The sequence below is a fragment of the Rhinopithecus roxellana genome, chromosome 4 (assembly GCF_007565055.1).
Source record: "Rhinopithecus roxellana isolate Shanxi Qingling chromosome 4, ASM756505v1, whole genome shotgun sequence".
Lineage (NCBI taxonomy): Eukaryota > Metazoa > Chordata > Mammalia > Primates > Cercopithecidae > Rhinopithecus > Rhinopithecus roxellana.
This window is the reverse complement of record NC_044552.1, coordinates 47,999,675-48,017,323: the sequence shown is the minus strand read 5'-3', so window position 1 is coordinate 48,017,323 and position 17,649 is coordinate 47,999,675. Positions and strand designations below refer to the sequence as shown.

The window sequence follows — 17,649 nt, the reverse complement described above, 5'->3', positions numbered from 1 at the left end:
AGAAAACTGCTGATCAATATCATCCATGGACATAGACACAAATTATATGAAATAAAACTTTTGCTAATTGAATCCAGTAATATATAAAAAGAATATTATAAGATAACCAATTGTGGTTTATCCCAATAATGCAAAATTAGTGTAACATACAAAAATCAATGTTGCATATTAAGAAAATATGAGAGGACAATTATATAATCAAGTCAGTGAAGGCAGAAAAAGCTTTTTTTTTTTCTTTTTTTGCAAAATTCAACATCTAATCATGATATTTTAAAAGAAAATTCTCAATAGACTAGGAATAAAAGGGAATTTTCTCATCCTGAGGCAGGGCTTCTATGTAAAACCAACTAACATTCAGTGTTAAAAGACTGATGGTTTCTACCTAAGGTCAGAAGCAAGGCAAAAATATGTGCTTTTACCCCTTCTATTCGTTATTGTATTGAGGGCTTGTTTAGTGAATAAAAATATTAAAATACATAAATAAAAAAATTAAAATAATTTATTCATATAAATTAGTATAGAAGAAGAAAACTGTTTTTATTTGTAGTCAACATAATCATCTATGTAGAAAAGCCTAAGAAATCAACAAAAAAAGTTGCAGGAACTAATAAGTGAATTTAACAAGATTGTAGGATATACAATCAATATACTGAAACTAATAATATTTCCATATGTTAGCCACAAACTGAAAATAAACTTTTCAAAGTCTATTTATGAGTATGAAGACATATTATAAAAAACTTAGATATGAACTTAACAGAAGACTTACAAGATCTGAAAATGACAAAACTTTGCTGAGTTAAAATAAACTCACATAAGTGAAACAAAATACCATGTTCATGGATTGAAAAATTCAACATTGTTAAGATAGCAACTCTCCCCAAATAAATTTAGAGACATGAAGATGTTCTTCCCTCTAAGATTTGGAGCTGAAGTCTACACTCCACCTAGAGTAGGGCTTGAATTTGGTGACTTGCTTCCAAAGAACAGAATATGGGATGAAAAAGTAGCAAGAAAGCTTGTGAATACTACAAAACAAGTGATCATCATTAATGTCACCAGTGAATATTCATCTGGATAGCATGTACATTCTGATTTGATCAATAGGACACTTGAACCCTCTGTTATCCTTTTCCAAAAAAGAAAAAGAAAAACAACCATAATCTGAATCTAATCATGAGGAAAGCATGAAACAAACTCAAACTGAGTGATATTCTACAAAATACCTGGTCAATATTCTTCAAAATCATCAATGTCATGATAGACAAGAAATGACTGATAAACTATCACAGATCAGTGCAAAATAGGAAGGCACAACAAATAAATGTAATATGATATCCTGGACTGGATCCTGGCACAGAAAAATTACATTAGTAGAAAAACTAATGAAACCCAAATAAAGTATGAAGTCCAGCTGACAGTAACGTGCCAATATTGGTTTCTTAGTTTTGACAAATATACCATAGTAATATAAAATGTTAACTTCAACAGAAGTCGGATAAAGGGTATGAGGAATTCTCTACTATATTTGCAACTTTTCTGTAAATCTACAATTATTTCACACTAAAAACTTTGGCTAGGCATGGTGGCTCATCCCTGTAATCCCAGCACTTTGGGAAGCTGAGGCAGGTGGATCACCTGAGGTCAGGAGTTCAAGACCAACCCGGTCAACATGATGAAACCCCATCTCTACTAAAAATACAAAAAAAAAAAAGAATTAGCCAGGCATGGTGGTGGGTGCCTGTAATCCCAGCTACTCAGGAGGCTGAGGCAGGAGAATGTCTTGAACCTGGAAGGCAGAGGTTGCACTAAGCCAAGATCATGCCATTGCACTTCAGCCTGGGTGACAAGGGCGAGACTCTGTCTCAGAAAAAAAGAAAAAGAGAAAGAAAAAATTTCAACACATCTCACAGGCTCTCTTGGTAAAAATTTTAAAGCTGATACTAAAAATAATATGGAATTTATGTAAATCTATAATATCCATTACAATTTCTAGGAAAAAAAACAATTAGAGTGTTTAACACCACATAATTTCAAGGTTTATTTTAAAGCTATAATAATTAAGACTGCATTGTTGAGGAAAGAATATGGGTAGAAATTAGTGGAATGCACATATTGATCAATTCATATTTGGCAAAAGTGTTAATGTCATTCAAAGGGAAATGATAGTCTCCAATAAATGGTGCTAGAATAACTGAATCTCCATATGGGGAAAAAATGAGCCTTGATCTCATACCATACATAGAAATTAATTCAAAATAAATCAGGAAGGAGACAAGCAAGATAGAGTAGAAAGCTCGACCCATTGTCACCCCCTCCCAGCAAGAACACCAAGTTAACAATTATCTACAAAGAAAAAACACCTTCAAAGAACCAAAAATCAGGTGAGCACTCACAGTACCTGGTTTTAATTCCATACTGCTGAAAGAGGCACTGAAGAGAGAGAAAAAGCAATCCTGAATTACCGATGCCACCCCTTCCCCATCCCCAGCAGAGGCAGCATGGAGTGGAAAGCATTTCTGGGTGCTGACAAAGGGAGAACATAGCAATTGTGAAGCACTGAAAGCAGTGCTGTCCTGTTAAAGCAGAAAGGAAAAACCAGAACAAACCCCACTGATGCCCGCCCACAGAAGCAGGTTTTTTTTTTTTTTTTTTTTTTTTTTTTTGAGACGGAGTCTCGCTCTGTCACCCAGGCATGCATGTGGAGTGCAGTGGCATGATCTTGGCTCACCGCAACCTCTGCCTCCCAGGTTCAAGCGATTCTCCTGCTTCAGCCTTCTGAGTAGCTGGGATTACAGGCATGTGCCGCCACGCCCAGCTAATTTTGTATTTTTAGTAGAGACTGGGTTTCTCCATGTTGGTCAGGCTGGTCTCGAACTCCTGACCTCAGGTGATCTGCCCACCTTGGCCTCCCAAAGTGCTGGGATTACAGGCTTGAGTCACAGCGCCCAGCCCAGAGGAAGCATTTAAACCAGCCCCAGCCAAAGAAGAATCACCCATCCCAGTGGTCTGAACTTGAGTGCCTGCAAACCTCACCACCCAGGGCCAAAGTGCTTCAGCCTCCAAATAAACTTAAAAGGGAGCCTAGGCCATAATGTCTGTAACTCATAAGAGAGTCCTAGGGCTAAACTAGGCCCAGAGACAGTGGACTGGGGAGGCACACAACATACTGAGACACACACTGGGGCAGCCAAGAGAGTGTTGGCAGCATCCTTCTCCTGACCCCAGACTGCAAAGCTCATGGCTCCAAAAGAGACCCCTTCCTTCTATAATCCTTGAGGAGAGGAGAGGGAAGAGTGAGGAGGACTTTGTCTTGCATCTTGGATACCAGCTCAGCCACAGCAGGATAGGGCACTGGCTAGAGTCAAGAGGCCCCCTTTCCAGGCCCCAGCTCCCAGATGATATTTCTAGATACACCCTGGGCCAGAAGTAAACTCACTGCATTGAAGGAAAGGATGCAGTCCTACCAGCATTCATCACCTGTTAACTGAAGAGCCCTTGGGCCCTGAATAACTAGCAGCGATACCTAGGTACTACACCAAGGGCCTTGGTGAACCTCTGAGACTTGTTGGCTTCATGTGAGACTCAGCCTCAAGCTGTGGTGGCTACGGGGTAAAACTCCTTCTGCTTGAGAAAAGCAAAGGGAAAAGTAAAGGAAACTCTGTCTTACACTTTTACACATTAGGTACCAACACTGCCAAGGGGAAGTAGAGTACCAAACAGAGTATTGGGGTCTCCAATTCCAGGACCTGAGTCTTAGACAGCATTTCTGGACCTTTCCTGGGCCACGGGGGATCCCACTACCCTAAAGAGTGAGTCCCAGGTCAGGTAGCGTTCACCACAAGCTGACTTATGAGACCTTGGGGCTCAAGGAAACATCAGTGGTCATCTGGCAGTACTCCTCATGGCTAGGGATGGTGGAGGATACGAGGTGAGGCTCCTCTGCCTTTGAAAGGAGAGAAAAAAGTGAGAAGGACTGCATCTTGTGGTTTGAGTGCCAGCTCAGCTGCAATACAACAGTATACCAGGTAGACATCTAAGGCTTTTGATTCTAGTCCCAGACTCCCAGATGGAACTTCTGGACCCATTTGGGGGTTGGTGGACCTCACCACCCTGAAGGAAAGGACACAAACCTGGCTGGCTTTGCCACCTGCTGATTGTAGGGTCCTAGGGCCTTGAACATAGGCAGTAGCCAGAGAGTGGTCAGAGCAGACATTGGGTGAGACCCAGTGCTGTGCTGGCTTCAGATCTGACCCAGAGCATAGTGGTGGTGGTTATAGGGGTGGTTGTATCACTCCATCCCCAGCTTTAGGTGTATCCAAACAGAGACAAAGACTCTGTATGTTTGGGAGAAAGTAAGGGAAGAGAAGAAGCGTCTCTGCCTGGTAATCCAGAGAATTCTCCCAGACCTTGTTCAAGACGATCAAGGTGGTACCTCTACAAGTCTGCAAGAATCACAGTTTTACTGGACTTGGGGTGTACCCTAAAGCAGAAACAGCTTAGATCACAACACCAAAGTCCTTTCAAATAACTGGAAAAGCTTCCCAAGAAGGATGACTACAAATCAGCCCAGACAGTGAACACTACAATAAAGAGCTAACTCTTCAATGCCCAGACACTGAAGAACATCTACTAGCATCAACACCATTCAGGAAAACACAACCTCACCAAATGAACTAAGTAAGGCACCAGGAATCAATTCTAGAGAAACAGAGATATGTGATCTTTAAGACAAAGAATTCAGAATAGGTGTGTTGAGAAAACTTTAACAAATTCAAGTTACGCAGAGAAGGAATTTCAGATAAATTTCACATAAATTTATAAATTTATAAATTTCACAGAAATTTCAGATAAATTTCAGATAAATTTCACAAAGAAATTGAAATAATTACAAAGAATCAAGCAGAAATTCTGGAGCTGAAAAATGCAATTGGCATACTGAAGAATGTATCAGAGTCCCTCAATAGCAGAATGAATCAAGCAGAAGAAAGAATTGGTGAGCTTGAAGAGAGACTTTGGAGATAAACAGTCAGAGGAGACAACAAATAATAATAATAAATGATAGAGCATGCCTATAGGATCTAGAAAACAGTCTCAAAAGGGCAAATCTAAGAGTTATTGGCCTTAAAGACGAGGTAGAGAAAGAGATGGAGGGTAGAAACTTTATTCAAAGGGTTAACAGAGAACTTCCCAAACCTAGAGAAGATATTAATAGCCAAGTACTTAAAGGCTATAGAACACCGAGCAGATTTAACCCAAAGAAGACTACCTGAAGACATTTAATAATCAAACTCTACAAGGTCAAGGATAAAGAAAGGATCCTAGAAGCAGCAAGAGACAAAAATAAGTAAATAACATACAATGGAGCTCCAATATGTCTGGTAGCAGACTTTCAGTAGAAGGCTTACAGGTCAGGAGAGAGTAGCACTACATTTTTCAAGTGCTGAAGCTTAAAAAAAAAAAAAAAAAAAAAAAACAGCCGAGTGATTTCATCAATACCAGACCCATCGTACAAGAAATGCTAAAGGCAATACTTCAAACAGAAAGAAAAGAACATTAATGAGGAATAAATAATCAACTGAAGGTACAAAACTTACTGGTAATAACAAGCACACAGAAAAATGCAGAATATTATACACTGTTACTGTGGTATGTAAACTACTCTTATCCTAAATAGAAAGACTAAATAATGAACCAATCAAAAATAATAACTATAACAACTTTAAAAGACATAATCAGGACAATAAGATATAAATTGAAACAATAAAACGTTAAAAAGTAGGGTGACAAAGTTAAGGCAAATTTTTATTAGTTTTCTTTTTGCTTGTTTGTTTATGCAAATAGCATTAAGTTGTTATCAGTTTAAAATAATGGGTTATACGATAGTATCTGTAAGCCTCATAAATACATACAATGAATACATAAAAAATAAAAAGCAAGAAACTAAGTTATATATACCAGAGAAAATCATCTTCACTAGAGGACAATAGGAATGAAAGAAAGAAGGAAAGGAAGACCAAAATACAACCAGAAAACAAATAACAAAATGGCAGGAGTAGGTCCTTACTTATAAATAATAACATCTAATGTAAATGAACTGAACTCTCCAATCAAAAGACATAGACTGGCTGACTGGATGAACAAACAAGACCCACTGATCTATTGCCTACAATAAACACACTTCACCTATAAAGACACACATTTACTAAAAATAAAGGGATGGAAAAAGGTACTTCATGCCAATAGAAACCAAAAAGAGAACAGGAGTAGCTATAATTATATCAGACACAATGGATTTCAAGACAAAAACTATGAGAAGAGAAAGGGGTCACTATACAATAATAAAGGAGTTAATTCAGCAGAGGATATAAGATTTTTAAGTGCACCTAACACCCGAGCATCCAGATATATAAAGGAAATATTATTAGAGCTAAAGAGAGTGATAGACCCCAATACAATAACAGCTGTAGACTTCGTCATTCCATTTTCAGCATTGGACAGATTTTCCAGACAGAAAATGAACAAAGAAACATTAGACTTAATCTGCACTACATACCAAACAAATCAAATAGATATTTACAGAACATTTTATCCAAGAGCTGCAGAATACAAATTCTTTTCTTAGCATGTGGATTATTCTCAAAGACAGACCATAGGTTAGGTCACAAAAAAAAGTCTTCAGGCCGGGCGCGGTGGCTCAAGCCTGTAATCCCAGCACTTTGGGAGGCCGAGACGGGCGGATCACGAGGTCAGGAGATCGAGACCATCCTGACTAACACAGTGAAACCCCGTCTCTACTAAAAATACAAAAAAAAAAAAAACTAGCCGGGCGAGGTGGCGGGCGCCTGTAGTCCCAGCTACTCGGGAGGCTGAGGCGGGAGAATGGCGCAAACCCGGGAGGCGGAGCTTGCAGTGAGCTGAGATCCGGCCACTGCACTCCAGTCCGGGCGACAGAGCGAGACTTCGCCTCAAAAAAAAAAAAAAAAAAAAAAAAAAAAAAAAAAAAAAAAAGTCTTCAAACATTCCAAAAATGGAATAATATCAAGTATCTTCTCTGACGATAATATAATAAAGCTAGAAATCAATAACGAGGAATTTTGGAAACTATACAAATACATGGAAATTAAACAATATGCTCCTGAATGACCAGTGAGTCAATGAAGAAATTAAGAAGAAAATTGAAAAACTTCTTGAAGCAAGTAATAATGGAAACACAGCATACCAAAATCTATGGGATACGGCAAAAACAGTAGTAAGAGGGAGGTTTATTGCTGTAAGTACCTACATCAAAAAAGAGAAAACTTCAAATAAGCAATCTAACAATTCATCTTAAAGAACTAGAAAAGCAAGGGCAAGCTAAACCCCAAATTAGTAGAAGAAAAGAAATAATGAAGATCAGAGCAGAAATCAATGAAATTGAAATTTAAAAACACAAAGATCAGGGCCGGGCGCAGTGGCTCATGCCTGTAATCCCAGCACTTTGGGAGGTCAAGGCGGGCGTATCACGAGGTCAGGAGATTGAGACCATCCTAGCTAACATGGTGAAACCCCATCTCTACTAAAAATACAAAAAATTAGCCGGGCAAGGTGTTGGACGCCTGTAGTCCCAGCTACTCCAGCTACTCTGGAGGCTGAGGCAGGAGAATGGTGTGAACCCAGGAGGTGGAGCTTGCAGTGAGCTAAGACTGCGCCACTGCACTCCAGCCCAGGCGACAGAGTGAGACTCTGTTACAAAACAAACAAACAAACAAATCCACAAAGATCAATAAAACAAAAAGTTGTTTTTTTCTTTCTTTTTTTTTTTTTGAAAAGACAAACAAAATTGACAAATTTTTAGCCAGTGTAACCAAGAAAGTAAGAAACGATACCCAAATAAAATACAGTCAGAAAAGAGAAAGGAGACATTACAACTGACACTCAGAAATTCAAAGGATCATTAGTGGCTACTATGAGCAACTATATGCCAATAAATTGGAAAATACACATGAAATGGACAAACTCCTAGACACACACAACCTACTGAGATTAAAGCAGGAAGAAATCCAAAACCTGAAAAGACCAATAACAAGTAATAAGATCCAAGCTGTCATAAAAGTCTTCCAGTAAAAAAAGCCTGGGACCTAATGGCTTCGCTGCTGGATTTGACCAAACATTTAAAGAACTAATACCAATCCTACTCAAACTATTCTGAAAAATAGAGGAAGAAGGCCTACTTCCAAACTCTTTCTATGAGGCCAGTATTACCCCAACACCAAACCAGACAAAAACATACCACAAAACAAAACTACAGGCCAATATCTCTGATGAATATTGATGCAAAAATCTTCAACAAAATACTAGCAAACCAAATTCAACAATACATTAGAAAGATCATTTATCACAACCAAGTGGGATTCATCACTGGGATGAAAGAATGGTTAAATGTATGCAAATCCATCAATATGATACATCATATCAACAGAATGAAAGATAACCATATGATCATTTCAATTGATCCTGACAGAGCATTTGATAAAATTAAATATCTGTTCATAATAAAAACCCTCAAACATGTAGATATAGAAGGGATATACCTCAACATAATAAAGGCCATCTATGACAAACCCACAGCTAGTATAATACTGAATAGGGGAAAAAAAATAAAATCCTTTCCTGTAAGATCTGAAACATGACACTATGTCCCCTGTCACCACTGTTATTCAACATAGTACTGGAAGTCCTAGCTAGAGCATTCAGACAAGAGAAAACTATAAAGGGCATCCAAATTGGAAAGGGAGAAGTAAAATTATCCTTGTTTGCTGATGATATAATCTTATATTTAGAAAAACCTAGACTCCACCAACAAACTATTAAACTGATAAACAAATTTGGTAAAGTTGCAGGATAAAAGTCAACATACAAAAATCAGTAGCTTTTCTATATGCCAATGGTGAACAATCTGGAAAAGAAATTTAAAAAGTAATCCCATTTACAATAGTCACAAATAAAATTAAATATCTAAGAATTAACCAAAGAATTGAAAGATCTCTACAATGAAATTATAAAACACTAATGAAAGAAATTGAAGAGGACACCAAAAAATAAAAATAAAAAAAATTCATGTTCATGGGTTTGAAGAATCAATATTGTTTAAATGTCCATACTACCAAAGCAATTTACAGATTCAATGAATTTCCTATCAAAATACCAATGACATTCTTCAGAAACATACAAAAACCAATCCTATAATTTATATGGAATCACAAAAGACCCAGAATAGCCAAAGCTATCCTAAGCATAAGGAATAAAAGTAGAGGAATTACATTACCTGACATCAAATTATAGTACAGAGCTATATTAACCAAAACATGGTACTGGCATACAAACAGATACATAGACTAATGGAACAAAACAGAGAACCCAGAAACGAATCTACACACCTACAGTGAACTCATTTTTGACAAAACTTCTAAGAACATACACTAAGGAAAAGACAGTTTCTTCAAGAAATAGTGCTAGGAACACTGGACGTTCCTATGCAGAATAATGAAACTAGGCCCCTATCTCTTGGCATAAACAAAAATCATATCAAAATTGACTAAAGACTTAAATCTAAGACCTCAAACTATGAAACTACTACAGAAAAACATTGGGGAAAATCTCCAGGACATTGACCTTGGAAAAGATTTATTGAGCAATACCTTACAAACACAGGTAACCCAAGTAAACATGAACAAATCATGCTGAAAATTTCTGCACAGCAAAGTATACAATCAACCAAGTTAAGAGATAATCCATGAAATGGGAGAAAATATTTGCAAACTACCCATCTGATAAGAGATTAGGAACCAGAAAATATAAAAAGTAGAAAAAAAAATCCAATAATCTTATCAAAAGATGGGCAAAATATACGAATACACATTACCCAAAAGAAGACACACAAATGGCAAATAGGCATATGAAAAGATGTTCATCATTGATAATCAGAGATGTGCAAATCAAAACTAAAATGAGATATCATCTTACTCCAGTTAAAATGGCTTTTATCCAAAAGGCAAACAATAACAAATGCTAGTGGGGAGGATGTGAAGAAAAGGGAACCCTTGTACACTGTTGGTGGGAATATAAATTAGTACAACCACTATGAAGGACAGTTTGAAGATTCCTCAAAAAACCTGAAAATGAGTTGGGCACAGTGGCTCACACCTGTAATCCCAGCACTTCGGGAGGCCAAGGAGGGTGGATCTCCTGAGGTCAGGATTCAAGACCAGCCTTGCCAACATGACGAGACCCTGTCTCTACTAAAAATACAAAAATTAGCCGGGCATGGTAGCGGGTGCCTGTAACCCCAGCTACTTGGGAGGCTGAGGCAGGAGAATTGCTTGAACCCGGTAGGCAGAGGTTGCAGTGAGCCGAGATCATGCCATTGCACCGCAGCTTGGGCAACAAGAGCGAAACTCCATTTCAATTAAAAAAAAAAAAAAAAACTAAAAATGGAGCTACCATATGATCCAGCAATCCCACTGCTGGGTATGTACCCAAAAGAAGAAAGGAAATCAGCATATCAAAGGGATATCTCCACTTCTATGTTCCTTGCAGCACTTATAATGGCTAAGATTTGGAAGTCACCTAAGTATCCATCAACAGATGAATGGATAAAGACAATGTGGCACATATACACAATGGAGTACCATTTAGCCATAAAAATCAATTAGATCCAGTCATTTGCAACAACATGGATCAAACTGGAGATCATTATGTTAAGTGAAATAAGCCAGAAACAGAAAGACAAACATCACATATTCTCATGTATTTGTGGGAACGAATAATCAAAACAATTGAACTCATGGCATAGAGGGTAGAAGGATGGTTACCAGAGGCTGGGAAGGGTAGCCATCAAACCATGAAAAGACATGGGGGAACTTTAAATGCATATTATTAAGAGCAAGAAACCAATCTGAAAAGGTCACATAATGTATGATTCCAACTATATGATATCCTGAAAAAGGAAAAACTCTGGAGAGAGTAAAAAAATCAATGGTTGTGAGTGGTTAAAGAGAAGAAAGGATCAAAAGGTGGAGCTCACAGGATTTTTAGAGGAGTGAAACTATTCTCTATGATACTACAATGTTATTTTTGTCGAATATATATATTTGTCAAGTGTACAATACCAAGAATTAACTCTAACATAAACAATGAACCTTGGGTAATAGTGATGTGTCAACTGTAACAAACGTACTACTCTGGTGGAGATGTTGATCATGGGAGAGCCTCTACAGGGTTGGGAAGTGTCGGGGGGTGTGTGGGAATACACTGCACTTTCCATTCAATTCTGCTATAAACCTAAAACTGTTTTTAAAAATAAAGTAATTTAAACAAAAAAAGTAAATAGCTTTTTTTTGTCAATTCGTGAATGATTTCTATAAAAAATTTACAAACAGACAAGACAGAAAAAGTTCATTGTTTTTAGGAGACCCACAGTAATTAGAAAACAGGAGACATAACCAAGGTCAAATATGAAGGGTGGTATGAACCTATAAAGAAGGCAAATATCAAGAGTGAACTGACCTCAAAATGTTGAACATAGTGATATATCCCTACAATAAAATACTATTAGCATTAAAAAGGAATGAAGTACTACCAATACAAGCCAAAGCATAGATGACCCACAAAAATGTCATGGTAATTGAAAGAACAAAAGACCATATATTACATGTTTCCATTTATATGAAATGTCCAGAATACACAAATCTGCAGAGACAGAAAACAGAGTAATGGTTGCCAAGGGTTTAATGTACGGAATAGTAGCTTGGTGAGAAATGGGGAGTGACCACTACATGGGCATGGTGTTTCTTTTTAGGATAATGAAAATGTTCTAAAAGTGGACTCTAATGAGGTTTCATAACTCTGTAAATACACAAAAACTGTTGAATTTTACACATTAAGTGGGTGAATTTTATGGTATATAGGTGCTAGAAAACAGTGAACTGATGTTTACATTTGCAGGTACATGAATGCACATACTACTCAGATTAAGACTAAAAAAGGAATCAAATCTGTGTTCAAATCAGGAAATGAATAAAAGAACTAATTCCTTATTCAACACTTATTCTTTGCCAGGAACTGTGCTGAGTGCTTTGTCGTACTCAAGTCCCTTTCATACCATTCTAGATAGGTAACATTTACTCTATTTTTGAAATAGAAACTGTCAAAATATTTGCCAGAGAACATACAACTAGTTAGAGAAAGTCATTGCAAGCTGGAAATCCAACTCCATTCTATTCTCTAAGCTCTCCTGTCTCCCAAAAAGAATAGTCCCATTTCTTGGGGCATATGAATTTATGCTAACAGAGGACAAAAATTAATTAAAATGAATGCTTAAGTTGTAGGCAAAGAAAAAATATCTGTATTATCTCACATAGTCTAGATTATAAACTCTGTAAGAGGAGATGCCATGATGGCTTTATTCTCCTCTATATGTCTAGCTTCTAATAAATATCAATAAAATCTGTTCAATTAAATAAGTGAGAAAATACAAAACCACTGAAGCATAATTAACAAGAAGGGACCAAGGGCTTCAAAATGGGTTCCCATATTTTACAGTCAGGTTACTACTGTCTTAGGAAGTGTTGTTTCAAAGTATACTCTGAAGAATCATGGATATTTGAAAACCCTTCATAGAACTTGAAGCAAATAAATGAATAATTTTTCCTTTGGAAAACACCCACAGACCAAGAAAATTTGGACTGAATTTCTGAGCAACTCTGGGATTCAAAGAACAGACCATTAGAAAACAAGATAACATCCCTACGTCCAATGCTTGACCAAATGGCCTCTTCAGCTCTGATGGCTTATACAAATCTTCTCCTTAGGTATCCTAATTAGCTAAATCCTAACTGTAAGAATATGATGGTGTTAACGGACCACCCCAAGGGCATGTCCCCTTGAGTTTTTTCCTAGATAGCGAATTATTGACACTTTGCAGTTCTCCACTTACTCTAATGCTCTCCTGCCCATACCACACAACTGATAAAAAAGCCAGAGTTAAGAAGACAGTTTCCCAGCCCACTGAAACCTTAATCTTTGGGAGACAGAGCCAAGAACCTCTGCTTCTAACCTGCCAAACGAACCAATCTGAAGGGCTTATCAAAGAAGCTCAACCTTGTAATAGCCTATGATTTCACTTCTGACACCTAAGAGTCCACAATAAAGTCAAAAGAAATTCAGTAGCATTTTAAAATCACATGTAAAAAACCTTTTAGCTCATGAATTTTATCCCAATGCTACATATTAAAAAATTTTAATATTGGTACATTTTTTCTTATGTTTCCTCACAAGATACAAAAATCTTTTTGTTTCGTCCTTTGTTTTTTGTAAATACCTTGAAACCGGGACTACCCATTAATCCATCCTTTCCATGTCTTCCTGGTTCTCCCTAAAAAATAAATACATGTGCTTTAATATATTTTTGCACTACTTTTTCTCTTTAAAGACAGATACTATAAGATAGTTTTTATGTAAAGCAAAATATTAAGAGATTTTTTCTATCAAACTCACAGCAGGTCCAGGGAGGCCAGGGAAGCCAGCATTCCCCTTTTCACCTTTTGCACCCTGTATCGAAAATAAACACTTAAAACACGATCTTTACAATAATGTTTTCAAGTTCTAACCAAAACTTAAATAGAAAAGCTACTAAGTTAACAACATTATGTAGTAAAAATTCGTGGAACTACAACTCATGTTGACTCTGCAAAGTACTATTTTACCAAGCCAGTGGATACAATATCAAGACATTAAAAATGTTGATAGATGCACAATTATCATTACAAGCATCTAAACATAGAAATAACATCTTGGCAAAATTAAAAAGCAATGAGTATTTTAAATATTCTTCCCTCAGTGTGAGGAACTAGAAAGGCCCATACCATCAAATTTCAGTGGACATGTTTTTTTTGTTTGTTTTTGTTTTTTTGATACGGAGTCTCGCTCTGTCACCCAGGTTGGAGTGCAGTGGTGCAATCTCGGCTCACTGCAACCTCCATCTCCTGGGTTCATGCCATTCTCCTGCCTCAGCCTCCCAAGTAGCTGGGACTGCAGGCACCCACCACCATGCCTGGCTAATTTTTTTGTCTTTTTAGTAGAGACAGGGTTTCACCGTGTTAGTCATGATGGTCTCGATCTCCCAACCTCATGATCTGTCCGCCTTGGTCTCCCAAAGTGCTGGGATTACAGGTGTGAGCCACCATGCCTGGCCTTCAGTGGACATATTTTTAAGCAACTACTGCTTCCTAAGGCATCTCTCACTGTAAATCTTTTTTTTTTTTTTTTTTTTTTTTTTGAGACAGAGTCTTGCTCTGTCACCCAGGCTAGAGTGCAGTGGTGCGATCTCAGCTCACTGCAACCTCCGCCTCCCGGGTTCAAGTGATTCTCCTGCCTCAGCCTACCGAGCAGCTGGGATTACAGGTGGCCGCCACTATGCCCAGCTACTTTTTGTATTTTTAGTAGAGATGGGGTTTCACCATGTTGGCCAGGCTGGTCTCGAACTGCTGACTTCATGATCCACCTGCCTCAGCCTCCCAAAGTGCTGGAATTACGTGCGTGAGCCACTGCGCCCAGCCTGTAAATCTTTTAAAAGCTCAGAATGATCGACAATACAACATAGTCTTACAGGATACCATACATAGCAGTCTGCAGTCACCAGTTCTTTTTTTTTCCCCCATTGTTCTGAATTAATCCCCTAAGAAGGGTGAACAAAGCTAACTGCTGCAACACTGGGCTAGAACTCAATTCAAGTTTTCTGTTTCCATTACATTAAAAGTTCAATATGAATACTTTGTTGTATGATCTACACTTCCCTTTTTGCCATAAAATCCAGGTGATCCTTTGTCTCCTTTGGCACCCATTTCACCCTAAAAGACAAAATATAAATAGCGAATATTAAAGAAATATCAATATTGTTCTCTTAAAGAAAAAATACAGATTATAAGCAACAGAGTTTAATATGCCAAAAGCAAAACAAAATAGAAAAAAAAAATTTAAAGTTTGCTTTAAAAAGCCCTCATTTCCAGGCTTTCTAAAGAAAATTTTAAAAAATAACATTTAGTGCTATAACAGGGCTTATAGTTTAAGGCTTATATTTAAGAAAACTTGCATACAGTATAACATCAATTTTTAAATACTATAAAATCATACATTTATAATGAGACTTTAAAGGGAATTTTGTAAAGTTTTGTATAAACTAATATTAATCTTAGCCCATTGTTTACTTTATCTTTAATTATACATGAGTATTTATTTATAACACATTTGTAATATAAAGGTACTTTAAATTTGAATTTTAAAAATGGCATTGCTATATTTAAAAGACACAGATTTCTTCAACCTTTGATCCTGGCATGCCATGAAGCCCAGGAAAACCAGGAAGTCCACGATCACCCTGAAAATAAAATTGAAATTAATTAAAGAAAAACCATTCCAGCCTAAACAATATCATCACATATTCTTCAATCTCACCCTTGTCAAAATCCACTTCAAATATATCTGCAAACAGTTCAATTCATATCAGCATTAAATCCTATCTCTATGAAAAATTATCCTCACTTTTCAGGGTTTCATTTATAATCAGAGAAGAAAAGTATTTTGGAGTTAAGAAAATCTCACTAGCAATCCTGACTCCACCCTTAGTTAGCCACCATCTATTCTGAAAAAGTCTTAGGCTTTTACAGGGGAAAGACACATGAATTAATTGAAATGATCTAGACCCAATACACTCAGGAAACAGTTAACCTCTAAGGTCCTATCCAGCTCAGTAATGAAAGATTCTAGACATAAAGTCTCAACACAGACTAGGACTCTGTGGAATTTTTAAAAATTGCTTATCTTACTAATTACTCACAGAAGGTATCTGTTCATATGTGTCTATAAACATGAAGGCCCTAAGTTTTCTCCAAAAGAGAAAAGATGAAGAAAAGTCATAACAACTTGATATTTAGTAGATATAGGTTTAGTATTTAGTTCAGCGGGATATGTTGGATGGTATTGCTTTAGTTTCAAAATCTTTATTGTGAAGACACAGTAAATAAAGAACCAATGACTTTCATGGAAAAATTTGGGTCAGATTCACTTTTATCTAGACAAATTAAGATATTACACACAAGCAATTAATTATACTCCTAGCTTGTCTGGTAGACATATTAAAGATTATATCATCTGTGACTGATGTAATTTTTATAAAAGTTATTCATTCACATGATTTAAAGAGTGATATATTTATTCAAGGCTCATAGAACCCTCCAAAGGCAACATTTTTTATTCCAAAGTTCCTCATCTCTTTGAGTTCAAACCACCAAACCATATGGTTATAGCTACATTTTCCATTTTCTGCATTATCTACTGACTTCCCACCATGAACGCAGAGGATTAATCTCTCATAGCACCCAACACCTCCTCCCCACCTCCACTTCTAACAGACACAAATCCCCTTAACCCTCAATTACAGCTTTGGTTAAATCAGTAGTCAGGGTTTATTTTGTTAAGATTTGCAGATAAGCTAAAAATATATTCTCATTCCTTGCCTTTTCTTGCCCAAGTGTTTATATTTCTTGGAGTCAAATATTGCCATTTTAATTGTTTAGTTTCCTATAAACTTATTATTATATTGAACTCCAAAATCTTTCCAACTTTCCAACAATCACTTCTGATTGTATTCACTTGCATTGAAAATTTCATTTTCTTTAATAAATATCTCCTAGACCTGTCTCATTTCAGTATGAATTTGATGTTCTTTGTCTCTGAGTTCATTATCTTGTTTAGGGGAATATACTATCCAATGGTTTCCTGAGAAGGAATACATAGGAGATTACTTTCTGATACCTTAAATCTCTGAAAATGTCCTTATTCTATTCATTTATATAATTGATTATAATTTCAAATTTTTAAATCAGACTTTTGAAGGCTCTGCTTCATTCAGTTCTTGAGTTCAATGTCACTAATGAGATGTGTGAAGCCTTTCTGATTCCTGATCATTTGTATGTAGCCTTTTGTTTCTTGTGTGTTTTTTGGGGCCAGGAGTGGGAGGGTAGGGGTGGTAGGACTGGTGCAGTTTTTTCCCTGAAGAAGCTTGCAGATCTTCCTCTTGTTTCCAGTGTCTTGAAGTATTATACTATTATACACTGGTGTGGTCTATAACCATCCATTATGCTAGGCACTCTGTAAGTCTTCTCATCTATTGAGAACTAATGCCCATACATGTGGACATCTCGGACTACACTTCCAAGCTCCATCCCCATCCATACATCACATAAACAGGCTCCTGTCAGCCACCTGTAAGCATAGGAATAGACATACGATTGTGCTGGAAGGTCTTTAGGAAGACAAAAGCAGGAAAGGGGACAGCAAATCCTGGAAATGGCATTGGGCTAGATTGTTCAGGGACTGCCAGAATCTAATATCTAGAATATGTTTTTTGTTGTTCTTGGTTAAAGCTCAATGGTGTGATGGAATGTGTTCTTCAGGTTCTGAAAACTCCTCACTCAACACTGAGGAACACAGCTGAAGCAGGGTCTAGCAGGGGTTCTGCCTCCCTGAGAGCATTAATGACAGGGTTTTTTCAAGTCTTCCTCTCACTATCTTGCATCAGTTTCTTCCAAGACTTTTGTTTGTTGATCTTTA

General features: G+C 37.0%; 1 protein-coding gene across 4 annotated transcripts in view; it reads right to left on the bottom strand.

Moving 5' to 3' along the window:
- The window catches only part of COL21A1 (collagen type XXI alpha 1 chain), a 198,055-nt gene that overhangs the window by 54,578 nt on the left and 125,828 nt on the right, over window positions 1-17,649 (bottom strand). For all 4 annotated transcript variants that reach the window (XM_030929568.1, XM_030929569.1, XM_030929570.1 and 1 more), the window contains 4 exons: window positions 15,362-15,415; window positions 14,835-14,888; window positions 13,537-13,590; window positions 13,361-13,414 (listed from right to left, as the gene is read on the bottom strand). In XM_030929568.1, coding sequence (XP_030785428.1) covers window positions 13,361-13,414; window positions 13,537-13,590; window positions 14,835-14,888; window positions 15,362-15,415 — 216 coding nt within the window. The remainder of the gene's footprint in view (window positions 1-13,360; window positions 13,415-13,536; window positions 13,591-14,834; window positions 14,889-15,361; window positions 15,416-17,649) is intronic.